Consider the following 21,900-nt stretch of genomic DNA (forward strand, 5'->3'; position numbering starts at 1 on the left):
TTACATCCTGTGATGGAAACAGCAATTGTTTTCTACCATGAAGACAACGGTAGGGGGCAAAGAGAAGAAATCACGTGATCTTGTTATTTAGTTGATAATATCTGTACTACACAAATTTTGGTTGATTAAAACAATGACATTTTGTGATCAGGCTTTCATAAAAGCTACTTTTTTTGTTGCATTTACATTTATTATGTTCTTACATTGAATGATCTCAGGACTGATTTGGAGCCAGTCACAAGAGGGAGTCATGTCATATTGCCAATGACAAAACTCAATTAAACTCTGCATTTCCGTGTGTCTGGGTTATTTCAGGGCATTGTGATCATTGGATCTGGCTTTTTTTTTTTGTGTGTTGTCAAGTTTTAAATGCAATGTTAGGCAAGATGTTCAAATCCATCCAATTGGCATCCACTTCCAAAACAAATCCAAACAGTATTAAAATCCAGCAAAAATGGCTTTTATGTGGTTGCTGGCATAATTCTCATATAATTTTCTGAAACTCACTCTTCCGCTTACACTTCCAATTCCATCACGTCAAATTGTTTGGTAGTCTCCACCACCTGTTACCAACACTGCAATTACAGTGAGTGAAAATGCAATTTTGTGTCTGTTATTTGTTATCTTTGCTATCTTTCTAAAAAAAAGATTGCAATGTTAGTAAATCATAAAATATGCAACACGCGCACCAACAGCGCGCCAACTTAGCACCCACAATTTAGGATCCTCGTATAATAGTCTTGAAATTGTCAAAATTGGTTTTGGTTTTGAGAACAACCTCAGGGATGATTTTGTGGCGGTCACAGAATGGATTGCAATTCAGCCTGATTTTTTAAATACTTTTTCACGAGTCAGCTCAAAATCCAAATTGTAATTTTCATGGCTATTGGATGTTCTTAAAGTTAACTTGTTGTGGGAAAATGCCTTTTGTAATTGACTCTGCACAAATACAATAAAATGTCTTTATTTTAACTGTGCCGTTAAAAGAAGATAAGTGTGCTTGATCCTTGATGTATCTTGACAGAAGTAAATTGAAGACATTACTTTAAGACATTACATTGATTGAAGCATTTCAATCTGCGAAGAAAAAAAGCATATTTCCTTTTAAGACCAAGCTTAGGTAGGCTATTCGTTTTCCCCATAAACTGTGAAGAATTACAGAAAGAACTCCATCAACACAGCCCTTACAGATAGTAGCTTATAAATTGTAATCAAAAGTGTTTTTTTTGTGATGATATATATCAGATAAAAGTAATTGTGTCACAGGTATTGCTTGAATTTTGTTATCATCCAACTAGTTGTTACCCGTTGCTTCATTAAACCATAGCAATGTTGCATTTCATTTTCACTTTGTTACCCAGCTTGAAATCCATTTAGGTTCCACAGGGTGCTTTAATTTTTTTTGCTTTTCTATATATTAATATACACAACCTGCTTAGCACCAAAAAGCAAACACACCTGACAAGGCAAACATGGAATATTAGGCTGCAAAAGAAGACCACAGTAGAAGCGACCGAAACACAATCTAAATCCTCCAAGTGGATGCAAGCATAAGTCCAAATGCTGAAAATGTGATTTTACGTGACATAAATGCGTCTCCTACCAAGTACCGTAATGCAAAATGTAATAATCATTTCTATTTACACACTCACACTCACTAGCCACTGCATGGGCTACACTTACACAATGCAATGCAAGTTCATTTAAGATGTCTTATCTCCTGCAGTTGAATAAAATAAGCAGAATAATAGAAGCAGCTCGGTATTATGCAGCACACTCTTAAATAGCTGCAAATGTCAAACACAATGATAAACAGAGTGACGAATAAAGTATTCTGTAGCAAAGGTGAGCATTGATTTGATTGTATTTTATCTGATTCAAATGTGCAAGTGTACTGCATTTAATTTTGTGGCCCAGGTACATATGAACTGTTTCAAATTCATTCATTTGAATTGATCTGTACGATATTTACAGCAAGACACAGCAGCCAGAAACACCTAATTGTGAAGTTAAGATGTATAGAAATGGAAATGTTCCCAGTACTTACGGTTGACAGAGCTTGATGAGGTCCTGGTCGGTGGTCCCAGGTGGCAGACCTCGGATGTACAGGTTGGTCTTACTCAGCTGCTCCGCCGCTCCCTGGCTGCAGCTGTTGGTGCTGGGGCTGGGAGGAGCCATGGGATGAGGGGGTGGAGCATAGGGCTGCTGGGAAGAAAAGATACATTTGAAATATTCATATTATTAATAGGATGAAAAAAAGTTTTGAAATTACATGAAGAAAAAAAACGACAAATTCATGACTATCTGACTGATTTACCAGCTGTACTCTGAGGTACCAAATCCAGGTCCAGAAAGTAAAAATCCTGCCACAGTTTGGCTTTAGCCTCAGATGCTAATTAGCTAGCTCCCTAGCTAGCACCCATGGTGCTTGTTTACCTGCTAGGGAGCTAGCTAGCACTAGGGGCTAAAGCCAAACTGTGGCAAGGTTTTTACTTTCTGGACCTGGATTTGGCACCTCTGCGCCTGCACATAATGATTGGATGGGGCAACAATGATCGCATACATTCACCAAACAGCCACAAGATTATTTGCATATTTGCACAATATAATGATATAATACCACACCGAGATCTGGGTTTCGATTTCTATGTGGACTATGTACGTATGTTCACACAGTGTTTCCAACATTCCTACATTCCAAACCACATGTGTGTTAAGATAATAGAATATCCAAAATTGTCCATCCTGTAGCTGTGAATAAAACAATAATTTATGTAAATACAATAGCAATGCTGTATGAAGGCAAATGACTCGTATTGCTGTTTGGAAGATGAAGCTCTTTAGTACAAATACCTCACAAATTTCACTTTTAAACTTTCTTGACAATAATAAAAGCGCAAAAAAGGAATACCACCACTTAACGGCCTGTTACTAGGTCATTCGGAGTTCACTGATTCAAGTGCAATTTTTTTTTACTTAGATTTTTATCGTGGACAATTTTTTATTTATTGATACGTTGCCAGCTGTCGGAGCCGAGATTCCACGAACATGACAAGTTTGAAGTAAATTGCTAAAAGAAAATTGGCATTTGCAACACTAAAAACAGGACATGACAGAAATACATTGTTCCTTTGTCCTTGTGTTTTTTTGTGTTTACATTGAAAAAGAAAATGTGTCAAAATGTGGGGTTCCTCATGGATCAGTCTTGAAGCCATTACAGTACTAATCCTTATCTATATCTATGTTAATGATAAGATTTCAAAAATGTTACATTAAAACCCAATAACTTTCATGAATTCTGTAAATAAAGATTTTGGGACAAATTGCAAAACGATTCAAAATCAATAATCGTTCACTCAATATTAAGAAAAGTAGTTTTATTTATTTATTTGTCAAAGTTATGAGAAGAAATTCTAAACTGGAGCCCTACTGATGACTGTTTTTGTTTTGTTTTTTAGGGTTTCTCTGGCATAACTGTGATTTTATTTTCCTTCTCTTTTTTTAACCTAATGTGTTACAACTACATTTCTTTTTGTTGTGCTCATATGTATTTTTAATATGTCCCCAAAACAAATTAAATTAAATGATTGAAATGATAGAATATAAAGTATATACTGTATTTTAATTTATAATGTTGTTTTTCATAGAAATCACTCTTTTTTTTTCAATGAATCACAGGAAATTACAGAACTGTATATCCCTAAGTGAAAGCCTCTTTTTGATACATCCTCCATGCTCCAAAAGGTAATGAATATGCAGTCCTTTCATTGACGGTCTTGTTGTGCTGTTAGCGTTGATGTACGGTACAGGAGTGCGGTTTTCCAGCTCATTGCTATTTATATCTGTGCAGGAACACTGCACATACAGTCACCTAGGGGGAATCGGGACTCGGTGGGCATAAGCGTAAAAGATCAAAAGAGCGATTAAAGAAGAACAAAGGGGTAAGAAGGTATTAAGAAACAAACGCTGCTCTAGAATGATGGATGGTAAGAGGAGAGAAAAAGGAGGGGAGTTCACATGACTAAACATCACCTCTAGTTAACAAAGTTAACCCATTGCCCCCCCCAGAGAGAACCTTAGTAACCCACGAGTTCTTACACACACGCACACACACAGTTTAACACGCACTAAACTCACACACCATTAGCTTTCCATTCTTCCCCACATGTTAGCAGCGTTCGCTGGAGCATGGCTGATTTGATGCGCTATTTTAAGCGTGTGCGCCATGCCAGCGTGTCGCCTCCAAGTCCTCAGACAAAGTGCCGGGGTCCACTGAGCGTGAAGAGGGAGCCACGTCCATCAATGGACGGCCAATTACCATGCTGAGCTAAGTGGAACTAATAGTCAGCTACTCACAGGACACAAACACACACCCACACACACACAAACACACTGGACCGACATTTAATGTCAAGAGATAACAGAGAAATACCCAAGGTACAATGAATTTTAAAGTCAGTGTGTCTAGGGTTGAAGCTTAATGGTTTGGGTTCAATGTTTCTTTCACTGACCTGCATCCTATAAAAAAAATATTTTATTTATTGTAACCCTAATATAAATATATACAATTAAATTATTCTCACGACAAGCATTCAGCAAAAAATGCTAATATTTTTAAATCAATTTGCCATTGTATTCAAATTTTGTCAACAAAAATATGTTTTTTATTTATTATTATTATTATTATTATCATCCCTATTATCATTATTATTAATAATACAAAATATTATTATAAATAATTAATTTTCCAGTATTCGATTAGGCAGTGTGTATAAATAATAAAAGTGAAAATATATCTACCATCTAATTCTTAGATTATTATTTTTTTTAAGCCAATTAAGTATCGAAGTAATAACATACTGTTACGGCCCATGATATTTTGTGGCCGGTTTTTTTTCTTCTTTTTTTCGATGTGATGGGTGGCCCTGATTGGTGGCCCCTCGTCTCGAGCGAGTAAAAGTTGGTCGGAAGTTTACCATCCCGGTTAAGGACCATCCACAAATTACATTTCCACAGTGACCAATGTAAATGGTGGCTTAAGTACCACATCGGTCCCTAACTTGTACTTGCTATGGGACGGCTGAAATCGTCCTCCTTATTGGTCGCAGTTTCATCTTCACTTGCAGTCTGACACAAATATTTGGCGAGCCCCCCATTGCTGTACTGCTTTTGAATAATAGTTTTTTTGTAGGGGTGTCAAAATTAGTGCGTTCATTTTGAGTTAATTTGAAGTTCCCCTAACGTCACAACGTGATTAATGACTGCCCCTTACTTGGAAAAAGCCTGTACTGGGGGAATTCCAATCACAACGCAGCAGGCATGTCCACGTCAAAATTTAGCAGTAGTAAATTTCAAAATAATGCATATAATTGTGGTGACTGGGGTCAAGTTGTATTTTACATTTTTTTAAATATGCAGAATTTCACAAGTTACTTCATGTTAAAGTTTAGACATCTTTTAATATGAAAAGAAAAATGCACTGAGCTGTCAATGTCTTACAAATGAAAAATGACCAACAAAAAACGGCCAGCATGTGGCAACAGAGTATAAGAGATCAGCTACGGCCATGTTGCAACAAGCTCTTTTTTGCCAGTATGTTCAACAGGTTTGTGAATAATGATGAAACTTAGCTATGTTCTAATACTAACTGCTGCAAAATGGATACAAATATACTTTTTTTTCCTAATGAAAGAAGAGACTCTAATCTTTCTTTTGATAGGTTCCTTGATTTTATAGCGATATAACACAATATTCTGTGGGCCTTGCAAAATCATTCAAAATCCAGTAACAGTCGGGAGCGAAGGGGGTTGCTTCAGTGAAAATAGCTGGGCGTGACTAAATCTCGAACAGACGACTAGATTTATCCGCCTTTGTCTTTTACACAAAACTCAGCAAAGTGAAATATAGCTGCCACATGGTGTGTACACATTTATACAGAACGTCAACCTGGACAAAGGGGTGTAAAAGTACTGGATTTTACAGGTAGTGTAACAGGGGCTTAAGGGTGCATGTAATCACGTTAGCATGCATAAAGTGTACCTATGCATTGCCTGCTGCTTTCACCTTGTGTTCCCGAAAGCTTGTCCACTGTAGTTTATATTCTACTCACAATATTATACAGCTTGATGCGTGACACAAACATAAAAGCACACAAAGCGCAGACTCATGCACAAAGTTGCTGTTGGCGCTGAAGGTTAATTGAAAGCTTTTGCCTCGTTCTCACGCTTTCTTTGTTTTAGCCCCACTAATACACTGGGCCCTCTTCCTCCTCCTCCTCCTCTTCCTCTCCAGGCTCCAGTCTTGGCTTGCATCCTGGGCTTTGGAATTCATGTGTCCCGCCCTATCGATTTGCTTTCATTTTTTAAGGTCAGAAGCTGAAATCTTACACAATGAGGCAGTGAGGGTCAAGTCCAGCCCATTACTTACATTGCTGGGTGCAAGGCAAAGAGCAAGGTTATCAAAGGTTGAAAAAAAAAAAAAAAGAGTCCCCTCGGATTAGGAATGCATGTAGGTGCAACATGTTCTTGTGGGACATGCATACATAAATTAAGGCAATTTACCCTTTGCTTTGCCTTTTGTTACACATTTTAGCATTGATTTTGTGATAAGACCTTGTGTTACTGCAGGAGTATAAACAGGTCAAAAGGTTGGCAAAAGAGGAAAAAGGCTGCTAAAAGTAAAATCTTGGTAAAAGGATGGTTGGGTATGCCGGATGCTTAATCCATAGACATGTTTTTGTTTGTATTAATTTTATTCTGAATTTGTATCTCACAAGACCTAGGTCAGGGGTGTCCAAACTTTTTTTGCTTGAGGGTTGCATATTGAAAAATGGAAGGATGCAAGGGCCTTTTTAAAAAAATATATATATATTTTTTCTAAGAGCTCAGTATTGTTCATTCGGTGATTTTACCGATTTGACATGTCATCATTATTGCTCTCCTTTTCTTTTCTTTTTTATTATTATTATTAGTTTTTTATTATTTTGTATGTGGGTGAGAATGTGTATGTGCGTATGTGCGTGTGTGCGTGTGTGCGTGCGTGTGAGTGTGTGTGTATTCATTAGTTCACCAAAAACCTATTAAAAAAATCCCATACCGTTCACCTAAACCGAACACCGCCGTCAGGAGACCCGAGGAAGGACCAAAGAAAAGAAAGGAAAGTGAAATCCAGCACCGACCAGACACCACCCACCGGGCCACCAACCAGAGTCCTTCACCAACCCCAGGCGCGGCTTTAAAATTATTCAAATGCTAAAATCAATCAAGTAAGCAATTGTATATATTTTTTAGGTAATTTGATCAACTGTAACGTAACAGATTTCTGTGAAAGTTGATAAGGCAACAAAATGATTTTTCTAGATCCACCCCTGCACTAAACAGCAGCCACATCTCATTTCCACATTCAGAACTAAGGATATACCAAATCAAATGGCCTATAAAAGATCAAGTTAAAACAGTGTTAACTTCAGGGAATATTTATTTAAATTTACAGTTTTTTAATTACATTTTTAAATTAAAACTAAGATAAGTAAAAATGTATTATTTCAGGGAGTTTGAAATTTTGGAATATTATTTACTGTAGAAAACAATTGGGAGCTATTTAATTGTTTTATTTTTTAATGTAACTTTTTAAGGCATTCTAATGACCCTGGACGGTCCCTGAACTTTTTGTTACAATTTTAAAACTAAGATGTCTATTGGCTAAGATTTAAAAAAACAAAACTAACCTTGATAGAAAAAATACAAAAAAAATCGGTCTATTCCTAATCAGAACCCGAGAACGATCAAATTGTAGTAAGCTGACCATTTTAAAGAATGTTTGTGCAGTTTGTCACTTTTTTACTCGCGACTGCCACATCTGGCCCAAAGCGTAACTGCAGCATCTGTCAGGCTCGTTCATTGGGCACGTGCGAGTACGTGCACGATCTTAAAGCGACAGCCACAGTTGACAAACGAAGACATGACTTCAAATGAGAAAAGAACAACTGTGCACCTCCCCTCCCCAAAGAAACAGTGGAGGTGCTACTATAAAGGGAAGATAAAAGCTGATAGATGCAATCAGAGTAAAACAGTCAAGGCTCTTCGTACTCATCTGGGCATTGGTGGAGCATGCATGATGTAGAAAAAGCTTTAACATTACCTTTTTAAACGGCACAATGCACCTTTAAAATCAGTCACCTGAGGATCATTAATTTGATATCTTCATAAATCAAACCTTGAAAGAAAGTGGAAGAAACTGTTTTTGTTTCTAAAATTAAATATATTCATATATTAATTTATATATTTTGAAAAGCTTGGCAGTATATAAATCCAAAATTCTATTTTTTGACACCAAATGACACAATTTATGCTACAGGATGCTTAGAAATCCACGAGGGGCCGCAAATGGCCCCTTGGTCTACGTAATTTTTATTTATTTTTTAAATACAGTGTTATGTAGTATACATGACGGAAACACAAACATAATATACACAATTGTTCCAAGGCTTGAAAATCACTCAATAAAAAAAGTGGTTTTAAAAGAAAATGCACTTCTTCCTCACTCTAAAAAGAGAATTGTTGAACCAATTTAAGATTACAAATTGAATTGTTGACCAACTTAAAAAAGAATCGCTTCAATTGGTAACACGATTGAATTAAATTAATCCAAAGTGAATATATTAATTTAATATATTCACTTTGGCTTAATTTTGGATTAATTTAATTTAAGTGAATATATTAAGTTTAATGAACTAATACTTAACTCATTTGCTCCCAAAAACGTACAAAAAAGTTATATTTAAATATTGCCAAGGTCCCAAAAACTTAGACGTTTTTTATGCTTCTTTATGCTTGAGCATACAGAAGGCATTTGATGCAGCCACTGACCTGAAAAGGTCGCTTAAAGCAATTGTAGTTATTACAAAAAAATGGCCAGCAGGTGGCAGAAGAGTATAAGAGATCAACCAGGGCAATGTTGCAACAAGCCCTTTTTCCCAATGTTTTCAACAGGTTTGTATATAATGATGAAACTTAGCTATATTGTAATGCTAATTGCTACAAAACGGAAACAGATAATTTAAAAAAAATTATGAAAGAAGAGACTGTAATCTTTCTTTTGGTAGGTTCCATATTTTTATAGCAAAGAGCTAGAACACAATATTCTGTGGGGCTTGCAAAATCAGTCAAAAATCCAGTAAAACAGCCGGGAGCGCAGGGGGTTGCTTCAGTGAAAATGGCTGGTGAGTGAATGACTTAATGGCTTCCAATCTTAAACCAGTAGGAATTATTAATTAAAGGACTCACATTTAAGAATTATGTTGCGTTGATACAGCATTTTATAGTGACAATTTCTGCGAGAGAGGAGTTGGGTTGGAGACTACAGAGGAGGGAGGGCGAAACAGAGAAATAAAAGAATAAGAGAATTTTGATGAGAGTGAGAACTAGCAAGTGTGGGAGAATTGCTAGTTATGACACTTCGAAAACTCTCCAGGAGGTAAATGAGAAAAACCTCCATTCTCTCTTCTCCCTACCCAGCTGTGACATGCTGCGACAGAGGCTTACTCGGGATCCAATGGATCCCGAGTAAGCCTCTGTCGCAGCATGTCACAGCTGGGTAGGGAGAAGAGAGAATGGAGGTTTTTCTCATTTACCTCCTGGAGAGTTTTGAAGTGTCATAACTAGCAATTCTCCCACACTTGCTAGTTCTCACTCTCCATCAAAATCTCTTATTCTTTTATTTCTCTGTTTCGCCCTCCCTCCTCTGTAGTCTCCAAACCCAACTCCTCTCTCGCAGAAATTGTCACTATAAAATGCTGTATCAACGCAACATCATTCTTAAATGTGAGTCCTTTAATTAATAATTCCTACTGGTTTAAGATTGGAAGCCATTAAGTCATTCACTCCCAGCCATTTTCACTAAAGCAATCCCCTTCACTCCCGGCTGTTTTACTGAATTTTGACACATTTTGCAAGGCCCACAGAATTGTGTGTTCTATTGCTAAAAACTTAGATTAGAGTCTCTTCTTTCATCAGGAAAAAAGTATATTTCTATCTGTTTCCGTTTTGCAGCAATTAGCACTAGAATATAGCATAGTTATATAGTAATTTATATATATAGTTTCAGCATTATTCACAAATCTATTTAGAAGTTTTTTTTCCAGTTATGCCATATACAAAATTTGTCATAAATGATGGCCCATTAGTATAAGATCCCCAATTCAAGGTTTGATTATGTCCACAGCAAAATTGGGACATTTGGCCACCAAATGGAGATGTAGGTTTCAATCTCGCTCTACCTTTTTAATAATTACACTGTACAAGTTGAAATGTTCAAAACACATTCATTTTCAAAGGGTGTAGCGTTATAATAGTGATCTTCATTCAGAACAAATCAGAGGCTGATCAAAATTCTTGAAAACATTGTGGTCCGCTTCACTGGTTCCACTGTTTCATGATACTGCTTGGAGAAAAAAACTAACAAAAACATACATTGGCGAGCAGTGTTGTGTACGACTGGTTAGCTAGGTCAACTGATAATTCTAAATTGTCTTTCTTTGTGATCCTGGCAACCTGTCTAGGGACCCTGCATCCAAAACCCAAAGCCAGTCCATGAACCTAATGAGGACAAAGCAGGACTGAAAATAGATAGATGAGGAAAAGTGTTTAGAATTGATCACGTGAGCTCTCCTTCATCTTCATCGTCATCATAATCAAATGTGGAAACAAGACTTGTCAAGTACACAAAAGGCATCATTGCAGTGACTGGTATAATAAAAGATGGGATCTAGCCTCCATTTCTCCTTTTCTCCCTGTGCAGTAATAGCTCGGGGAGAGCCGACTGAGCATCAGCCTAGTAATTGGCCGTGATTTATAGATGGCCATAGAAAGCCTGTGAGACCTCGCAGAGCACTAGCATCAGGTCAGACACAGTCAATAGCACCAAACTGACCCGACTCAACCACATGTAGAACATAAATACATGACTATTTGTTGACTGTAAATGCATAATGTCTCATTTTGTGCGTTCTTACTACTTGTTCACACATACAAAAGAAATATGTCGTAAAATCTGACAGGCAGCATCCTTAAGTGGAAGGGGGAAAGAATGCCTCTCCACTCATGCTAAATTAATTCATTCTGGCAAAGTCTGTGCAAAGACTCTTAAAAGACAAGCATATTCCCAGAGGCATCCCTTCCAAACTGCCAGAACTAACAGCTCGCACTGCGCTCCGCTGCATTCACAGCAGCTTGGAAACACAGGAATAACACAAATCCCCCATCCATCCTGGATAGCTGCTTGCAAACCTTTAGCCCTTAAACACGTGTTTTCACAATCCCAGCTGCATCTCAAAAGATGAGGGAGGGGCGGTGAAAGACAGGCAAACCGGCGCTATTGTCTTATCCCTTTGTCTCCAGTTTTTACGCGATGGTTGAGGTAAAGCCATTGCTCGAGGCGCGAATGGTAAATCATTCCCGAGTCGCTGGGGAACACTACGCTTCTGCGTCTATGGCCAAATGTTCTCTATCAGGAAGAGACACAGAGCTCAGAGCATGGAAAAATGAGGATCAGACGATGAAGTAAGTAGGAACCGTTACAGCTGAAGATGGAAACACAAGCTAAAACCAAAATGAACAACAGAAATAGAAGGGAAGGTGAGTAGGGATTTAAAAAATGTAGTCATCTTTTGGCCAAACAAAAAAGCATACACATTACATGAATGGGTTTGAGGCACCGATAGACCAGCAAAACACTGGACAATAGTTCAGGAGGCCAATTATAAAAGTGCTGATGCACACAAACTTAAAACCCACATTTTTTGTTCTACTATTGTTTTCTTTTTTTCCCTTTGCTCTTGCTCGAGCTTTCAGGAAGATAAGAGTAAGACGTTATGTTCCATGTCAAGACACATGTATCGGGATACCAAGCCACAGAATTGTAATAGAAACCATTTCTCTCCGGAGGGGACACAGATAGGATGCAATTCATGTTATCTAACGTCAAATCAGAGCGTGAACAACAGCCTTTGGAGGTAGCGAAATATATATGTTTTGGCCGTATGGAACATATTGATTCAAAACAGTGAAGGGAAAACAACTGAAAGACTTGTAATTGGCCTTATTACAGTATCGAGACTCACAACGTCAGCTGCCTTTTAGTGGCCATTTAACAGTTAGGAACTCAATATTAGACATTTTAAGAATAGAAAAAGGCTATTCATTTCATGCAGTTTTAAGAGAAAATTCAATATTGGGATATATTGATCTTTATTTTAAATTATCTGTCCTTTTTTTATGTAATTGTATGAACTAGTGGTATCGGTCTGAAAAAAAGTGTTATCAAACATCTCTAATTTCCATCTTAAATTACACAAGAAATCTGTCAATTATAGCAAATGAAAATGTTGCAATATCTTGACTTGGTGACATATCATAGACGTAATTTAAAAGAAAATCCTAATTTGATTTCAGACTGATTTTTTAAATTTAAAATATACAGCATCATGCATTAACATGATATCATATACAGACACTTAATTCTCATCAATATATTTATTTTAGAGGCCTCAGGCGATTCAAAATTGTAATCGTAATTAATCGCATGAATTTAATAGATAACTCACAATTAATTACAAATGTTATATCTGTTCTAAATGTACAATAAAATATACAATAAAATGATGTTTCCCCTAAGTTTCATACATAAGTGTGTGTGTGGGGGGGGGGGGGGGGGGTGTTGAACTAATAGAGGTATGGCTGCATCTGTTAATCATCGATACAGTAATTTCATAATTCATAAAATTGAGTTAATATTAAAAATATGTATTGTACTGTAAAAAATGAGTGTGATATTGTATATATGTATTGGATATTTGTGTTGAGGTCATTTTTCTGCCACCAGATGGCATAATTACATTTGTAAGACCTTGGTGACAGCTCAGTGCATTTTCTTTTCATATTAAGAGCTATCTAATCTTTATCATGAAGTAACTTGTGAAGTTCTGCACATTTTTTAAATCGTAAAATACAACCTGACCCCAGTCTCCGCAAATATATGCATTTGTATTACATTTATTACTGCTAAATTTTGACATGGACGTGTCTGCTGCGTTGCGACTGACATCCCCCCAGTACAGGCTTTCCAAGTAAAGGACGGTCATTAATCACACGTTGAAAAATTTGTGGCATTAAAGGAATTTTAAATTAACTCAAAATTAACGCACTAATTTTGACACCCCTGTATTTTAATACTACCTGGTATATATTGCTTTAATGAAGGTCCTTAATGCATCCTGTCCTAATGTGGTTCCTCAAAACAGAGCAACATCTGTGACAAACACGAATCTAAAAACAAAATGGTTCCTAAATAAAACTCCATATAAGCACACTAGCAGCCATGTTTATCCCAGACCTTTGATAGCCATAAACACGGGTTATCGGTGGACATTAACAACCAGTCAGCCAGTGTTTAGGTGACATAAAAGAAGCTGAAGTGTACTTGTGGGGAGTGATTATAACAGTTTGGCTAAAGGCCGTGGCAGCCATACGGAATAAAAACGGCATACAGCGTGAGCTGTGGGCCGAGCCAAATTGAAACTCGACGGACGTAAATATTTGGGTTGATTTGTCATCATTACAGCCAGCTGGTTGGGTTTGCGTGCTCGCCAGTGTGTGAGTGGAGAGTGCAGGATAGATGGAGTGAGATAATGGCATGACAGACAATTTACTTTATAGAGAGTGCATGCTCTAAATGTGGGTCTCGACAGACACCCCACGCTAAAATCCTAGATTCCATAGCATCATGGTGTTACTGATCCACCATGTTTTTTTTTTGTGAATTTCATAACTTGCTGATGACAAACTTAAGTCACATTGGGTAAACTATGTGAAAATATATGCTACAAGCATATCTACACAATCTTATGAGAGTTCTATAAAAAATGGTTGAATAAAAAAAAATAACGCAGTTTTGCTCTGCACTATAATTTAATGATGAATGAGTTATTGTGGTTCCCATTTTCAGTGGCTTGCCATTATCATCTCAGCCAAAACTCATTTTTAGACACAACTCTTCTCTTGGCTCTTATCAGTGCATGTATTTGAAATAATGTGGCCGTCGAGAGAACTATACCTTTATTTAAAATGGTGATTAGATGTTATACGAGATGTGCCGGCATATTCGAGAACGCTGCCCACCTACACACTCAAGGGTGAGATGATGCATTTCACCGTTTCCATTGTCTCCTAAACCATTCAGCTGGGAGGAATGACGACAATGTGAACAATGCGGTTTTCAGCTTCCAAGATATGCGAGACCAAGAGGCTTCACAATTTTCACGTCTCAGCAATTTAAGCTGTCTGTGAAAATGCACGTTCACAACACGCGGTAAAGCACACCACAGGACAAAATGTAAACAAAATTCAGAGTACAAAATGGTTAAGAGAAGAAGAGTAATAGTGAAAAAGCAGAACATGGAGTCAGAAGTTACACATGACTTAGATTCAAAAAGCGTACGATTCTGGTGTTATTCAAATTGTCACTCAGTGCTAATTTCGTCGCCGAAAAATATTCGTCATATTTTTCGTCACAATTTATTTTTGCCAGACGAAAATGAAACGGAAACTAAAATAGAAGCCATTCTCCCTCAACTGACTGACAATTTTGTCAATGACTAAAACGAAAACAACACAGTGACGAAAAGTCACAAAATCCAACGAAACGCGGGCAGGAGAAAAGAACCATTCAGAAATTGTTCACTGCACTTTAATGTTCAAACATGTTTACATTCCGTGTTAAATAAACTACAGTTGAAAATAGGTGTTTTCTGTATAAAAATTGAAATGAATGCTGAAGGAAAACATCGACTAAATTGTCAATTTAGTTGACTAAAATTGCTCTTTATTTCGTCGATTAAAATTGCTCTTTATCTCCATCGACTAAAATTGGACTAAAACTAAAATACAAAACTTTGCCAGCAAGATGAATTCTCGCAGTATTTGTGAGTTCAAAAACTATATATACATACATCTTGTACTGCTCCCGCTGATTTGCAGCGGACCTTTTTTAGGTCGGACCAATCAGGCGTTGTTTAGGGCGGGATAAAACAAACAAACCGAACAGACAAATGCATACGGCAATAAATTCTGTTCTCGCAGAATTACTCACCGTTTACTTGTTAAATTTGAACAGCGAGAGGCGCTTTGTGCATTTTTATCTGGTAAACATATTTGTGCTTTCCCTCCTCCCCCTCCCTAAGACGAGACGGCAGACGGCATTTTCATCCGTTGCCTTGATTGGTCAAAACAAACGTGCAAGATGCTGCATCGTCCAATCAGCTCGAAGTATTGTGCAGCAAGTCCGTCCTTTCCCGAACAGATCTGCCGAGTGAAGTCCCAGATTGATAATGTGAAGAACTCCCTCGAGTGAATCACAATTATCAATCTGGCTGGCGAGGTTATAAAATACAATCAGATGACTACATTATGACTAAAACTTTAATTAATTTTACTCAAAAGACTATAACTAAAACTAAATAAAAACGTATTGTCAAAATTAACACTGATGTCACTTGTTATGTGTTTTATGAAAGGGATACTTGACTCAATAGTGGGGTTTCCATCCACCCTTTTTTATTCGAATTTTCAAGAAATGCGAAAATAAAACTGAATGGAAACGCTAGAAATTCGAAAAAGGGCCCAAAATTCACAACAACAAAAAATAAAATTACACTTGTAGGAGGTGGATTTTGAAGCCTATCGAAAAAAAGGAAAATGTGAATTTTGGCTATGGAAACAGGTTTTGCGAATAAACGCTGACAAGACCGGATACACTTCGCACGTTTTTATCGGATATTATGTCACACGTACGTTTGTAGTCACAAAGGAATGGCGGACAATAAAGTAAGGTGTGTTTGGGGGCACGACAAAACAGAAATCTTTTTGGAATTAATTAAAGAAGCGAATATTAAAGCTATTTTAGATGGAAAACAGCAAAGAAACGCTATTTTATCAAGAATTACAAAAGCAAACTCATACGACCTCATCGCACAGCGCAGTCGCTTCCTGGTCTTCTTCTTCTTTTTTTGAATTACTGGTGGATCACATCTCTATGGTGTATACCGCCACCTACAGTGGCGGAGTCCCCTCTCAATATTCGCAAAAGAAGAACAGATGGAAACGAGCATAAGTTGCATGTCCGTTTTGCGCATTTTCAGTAAATTTGCTTTACAAATTCAAAACAATTGGATGGAAACCTGACCATTGAGCCATTTTCAGCAGTAAAAAGTTAATATTTTGTCTAGAATGAAGTTGATAACTTCATTATTTTTCATGAACAATTCATACTTTTAAAAACTTTTTTTTTTTTCACTTGCTATCAACTGAAGATGACATCACCTGTGCTGAGGAATTAGGTAACGACCAATCATGGCTCACCTGTTTTGTTCGTTTGGTCATTACCGGTTTTCTCAGCACAGGTTATCAAATTCATTCTGGACAAAATATTAACTTTTTACTGCTGAAAATGGCTCACTGAGTCAAGTATCCCTTTAATCTATCGATTGTACTACAAAATGTGCGCATTTTCAAGTAATGACTAATTTAACTTGTTACTATTTCCAGTCAAGTAACTAGACCATAGTTACTTCTCCAATGTCATTAAAAGTTACTTTGTAAAATGTAAGTGCTTCTGCATGCATGTAACGTCAGTATTCAAGCAAGTGTCCCTTTTTACTACGACAGGCACTTAACCACCTGCAAGAGACACCAGAGAGAGCAAATTGACAAGATTTAAATGAACAGCACTCTACTCACCCACAGTGCCACCTTCACAGAGGTGTTCTAATGTAAACCTATTGAATAATAAAATACAGTAAAACACCGGATTCCTAAAACTATAGTTCTCACTAATGCCACTGAGCAAATCATTTTAGAACACGTAAGAAAGGGAAACGCTGGTGTTAAAAAATTATTGAAAATGCCCAGTTGTCATTGCGCGCCAAATGGGAGGCGGAATGCACTGTGTTGTTACCCTGGTACATCACGGACTGCTCCCAAGTTGATCACGAGGGGTACAACGGAAAAAAGAAAGATGGATTTTGTGTGTGATTGTTATTATTGTTATATATTAAAAAATATATTTTTCTAAAAGAAAGAAGTAGGTCAGGGCTTTACAAACCTCCCTTTTTTGTACTCACAAACTGGAGGGCATCAGTTCAATCTGCGCCCACTCCATAAAAAAAGAAAGAAGGTTAAATTGTTTTATTTTCTACCCATACAGAGGATGCATACATTAAAATATTTAGAATGCAGCAGCAGTGAAAACTACGATCTAAATCATTTCTATACTATGACAAGCTATGCTAAATAAACTAACCAAATGCTATGCTAATAAATCACTAACCTGAAAATCAATCTACTCCATAAACTTCAACTCGCTAAAGAAGCGTGTACGAGACTGAGCTTCTCGGAAGTGATGTCTGTAGTCCGTGCGGGTTTTGCCATGTAGACAGCATTAGTAGTCGCTAGTGGCGCAACGGATCATCATTGATCCATGGTCGGTTCGGATCAGGCCCCACGGTTCGGATCACGGCCGATCCGCGGATTAGTTGGTAGGTGGGGTAAACTAAAAGTGCGCATTCACAATCAATACCATTCTGACATGTCAAGGAAGCTGAAGCATACGCAACTTAACATGCTAAGCGTACCTTCAAAATAAAGTTAACCAAATACGTCGTGGCGTGATGGCTAGCTTGACTTTCCTTTTAGACGTTTCTTTATCGTAGTTGACATTGTAGTTGCGACCAACATCAACACAATGCAATCCTGAACTCATGTTCATTTGCTAATTTAGGACAAAGAAAATGCTAAGAAAACGCTAATTAATTACGGCGTCATTGTATGATACGGGCAGAAGTCTCTCTCGTAATTGGCTAGCGGCTAGCTGTTAGCATGACCAATGAGTGTCTGGCTGCCGGCTGGTAAGTAAGTTTGACAGCTGGTACCTTGAATTATTTTTCAATATTCTGGACCAAGGCTACTTATTAAAAAAAAGAAAAAAAGAAAAAAAAAAGATAAATAGGACTTTGTCTTAATTTATTTTGTAAAAAAACGTTTGCCCATTAAAAAAGAAAAACATTCAACTCAAAATGTCAAACTTAGCTGTTTAGATGATAGGAACACAGCTTTAAGCTATTAATACCTTACTATTTTACATCTGAACCATGTAAAAATAAGAATGTTTCTGCCTCATATTGCACTTAAAAGTTGTCTTCCTAAATCAAATTTTTTTTGTATTTAATGGGAAAAGGCGTTTTACTAAATAAATGAATACACTAAATCCTACACGGCTATATTAGACATTTTGAAGCGCTTAACAAAATACATGAACACAAAGTACTATTTATCTTTTTCTTTTTTATCGCTGATCCGAAAAACGATCCGATCCGTGACTCAAATCCATGATCTGATCTGAAACGTGACTGTTGTGATCCGCTGCACCACTAGTTGTTGCCCATTTATAAAGTTTATTAGCCCAAAAAAAATTAAAAAGTAGATTTAGTGTTGAGTTGCTTTATAAGTACCTAAAGGTTGGGTCAAGTGTCTTCTTTTTTGGAAATTAAAATATCGTCACCCTAAAATACATACTATTGTCCATGTATCCACCTGTGAATATGAAGCGCTCTAATCTTTGTTTGCACGGCCGGCAGGCTCAACAGTCATGAGCGACTGCTCAAGCTGACCAGGTGAGGAGAGTTATTGCTGGAATGTGAAGCCTGTCGGGAAGGGGGCCAAGAGTGACAAGGGACAGATTGATATAAAGAGGAAGTTGGAGCTGTGGCAGAATGCTATTTGTTACACTGTTTGCCAGACAAACAAATTTATGCCTCCTCTTCCAGAAGGTCAGCAGTGTTCACATTCATAAATAAGGACGTAATTGGGAAGGGACAAGCAAAGAGTACATGAATTACTGCCTATCCTGAACTTCAAAGTGTGTGTTTGTCACCATGTCCGTACAATATATACGCTTAAATGCATGACTGATTGCACAACACATAAAAAAAAAAAGTATTTTATTTGTCAAACAGTACAAGTATATTTTGTCTAAGTATCATTTTCAAAATAACTTACTAACTCAATATGGCGGATTTGAACATCCATTGAGTATATTTTCTGTGTTAATAAACACTCATTAAACATTAGAGATACGTTCCTCAAGTTCTTCTACTTGTAGGAGGCTATTTCATGGTGGTGGTGTTGTGATTGGCAGCATTCCACAGAAGAGTCTCATTCTAGTATGCTCAATAAGATAAGGAATTCAGTAGAATTATAATTATTATTCTAGTTCACTGGAAATTCCACACCACTGCAAACGACTGCCACTATTGCAACTACGGTCAGCCATTACATTTTTAGTTTGACCTCTCATCTCGGCGGGGGGTATAAAGACCTCTGCATACATCACAACATTTCAGCACACTGACTATTTAACACAGGTGCCAAATCCAGGTGCATAAAGTAAAAATCCTGCCACAGTTCGACTTTAGCCTCAGGTCCTAGTTAGCTTGCTCCATATCTAGTTCCCATGGTGCTCGGTTACATGCTAGGGAGCAAGCTAGCTAGCTAGATAGCACCCATGGGGCTCGTTTATCTGCTACGGAGCGAGCTAGCACTAGGGGCCAAAGCCAAACTGTGGCAGGGTTTTTACTTTCTGGACCTGGATTTGCCCCCTTTGCCATTTTAAGCAGGGGTGCCAAACCATCAGGGGGTCCAATCTGGCATATGAAGACAGAACATAAACTTCAGTTTTTCACTAATGTTAACAGTTGTTACTAATTTTGTCCACTGAAGGTCACACTGACAACCACTTAAGTGACATTCTGAAATGTGGCTTTAAGGATTTGACGCAAATATTGTGCACTCAATTTTAAGAAAATTCTGATTACTCTGCAATGAAAAAAAAAAAAGGGAATATTTGTAGAATGTACTTGTATTTATTTGGACCCCCAAAAAAGGAAATATTTTTCACCTGCTAATTACAGCTTATTAGGCCACAGACAAAATGGTCTGGCCCACTTGAGATTGGCTAGCATGGCTCAGCGGTAAAAATGGTTGTCCCCCATCCTTGAGTTTGTGGGTTCGATCCTCACCCCTGGTGACCATGTCAAAGTGTCCTTGAGCAAGACACTGAACCCCGATTTGCTGCCAGTTGTTTGTGAACGTGAGGCTTCAATTGTAAAGCGCTTTGGACACCATATGATGTAGGTAAAGTACTAAGAAAAGCAGTCCATTTACCATTTAGATCAAAATTAAATCCTGCTTAAATCCCAATTCTAATTGAACAAGAAATGTATTGACTAATGAGATCGGGATGAATATTTACGTCGTACACAACCTTACTGGGATGTGTTTAAAATGTAGCTCCAAAAGTGACAGCAGAATCTATGGGCTGACTATGAATATTGAAATATTCAAACGTTTTATTTTCCTTTTTTACTATGGTAGCATCAATGCATGTCATTACCTGCAAACACGATGTGGTATATAATTCTTCATTTATAGGGTTCATCTTCTGTGTATGGCGCTGACATTCAAAAGGTCACCAAAAACTGACACACGCAGTATATTACCCAAATTAAAGAGTCACTGCAAGATGCATATAATAGCACCCTGGTGTGAACTCTTCTTATTTTAGCACAATCTTAATCACGGGGCACACAGGACCATTATCATAACCTGCTACATCATTATTCCATTGTGTCGAATAGTGTTCGTACTGTAAATGTGGGTATCATAAAACAGTTTTACTGCTACTATTTTATCTTCACTTGAGGGCAATTGCATGCTGCTAAATGTGTTGCCTTTAATTAGGAGTGCCTAAGTGCAACATCGAGACAATCTGAGTGCAAGGATCTTGCCTATGACCTTGGAAAAATGCAATTTGAACAGGGCTGAATATAAAATATTTAAGTGTATTGTTGCTGACCAATACACTTTTTTTTTTGTATTTCTAAGATATATATGATAATCTTTTATTTGATTAATTAATCACATCTTGCAAGAAAATGGAGTGTTCTACTTATCTGCTACCAGCAGAGGCACTGTAGAGTCAGTCAACTAGTTTGTGCACTAAGGAAGAACAAGACACTAGCAATGAAAACGTACACATCCTGGCAGCACTATTCTGTTCATAATGATGTTAGCTTTCAGCATCAGATGACACTTTTTAAAATAAATACGCCAGTAGCCATGATTTTGGACTAATCAAGTTAGCCTAGCGGTTAGAGCAAGTGCCTGCCGTCACAGTGTACCTGGGTTCAAACCCTGCTTGGACCACATTTTAGTACATTCGATACCAACTGACTATCGTATCAGGAAACGGATTATGATTTCACTAAAATGATTTAAGCACATGCATTCAAATCTTAGCATTCAGCTTTTCAGCATTCCCCCGCAATTCCTGCAGAAATTGCACTTTGTCTGGTTAAAATAGTAGTTGATTATTTGATATTCAATTACTTGGTGAATTCATCGATTAATTTTGACAGTTCTAAAAGTGAATGTACAAATGTGATGCAATGTTCTGGAAGCATGTTAAAACATGGTATTTGTATTGGAGGATAATTAAAATTGCAATGGTCTACATTGAATTGTTTTACAAGTTTATCATTGGCCAATTGAGCCAAAGGAGTGTGACTAAGTAAAAGAAACAAAACAAAGTCCCTTATTCTGTAAAGCCATATTTAATCAGAATACAAGTGTATTGTGGACATTTTCGCCCTACGTTAGCCTCAGTCTAACCTTCCATAACTAAATTCATCCTCCGCTAGTCCTCCAACGACCCTCGCTTTACCTTCCCAATCCCCTCAGTCAGCTCTCATCTATCTCTAAATCCACTCCAATCCTCATCTGGCTGCTTGTCCTC

The 21,900-nt window shown here is 37.4% G+C and overlaps 1 protein-coding gene across 3 annotated transcripts in view; it reads right to left on the reverse strand.

The window, feature by feature from the left end:
* rbms3 (RNA binding motif, single stranded interacting protein) overlaps nucleotides 1-21,900 on the reverse strand; it is a 292,785-nt gene that overhangs the window by 232,502 nt on the left and 38,383 nt on the right. For 2 of the 3 annotated variants that reach the window (XM_086063176.1, XM_086063175.1), the window contains exon 2: nucleotides 2,048-2,205. In XM_086063176.1, the coding sequence (XP_085919302.1) occupies nucleotides 2,048-2,205 (158 nt within the window). The remainder of the gene's footprint in view (nucleotides 1-2,047; nucleotides 2,206-21,900) is intronic. The other variant, XM_086063177.1, reaches the window with a different exon arrangement.

This window comes from Leptonotus elevatus, chromosome 19, assembly GCF_054856555.1.
Source record: "Leptonotus elevatus isolate MCC_2025b chromosome 19, RoL_Lele_1.0, whole genome shotgun sequence".
NCBI lineage: Eukaryota > Metazoa > Chordata > Actinopteri > Syngnathiformes > Syngnathidae > Leptonotus > Leptonotus elevatus.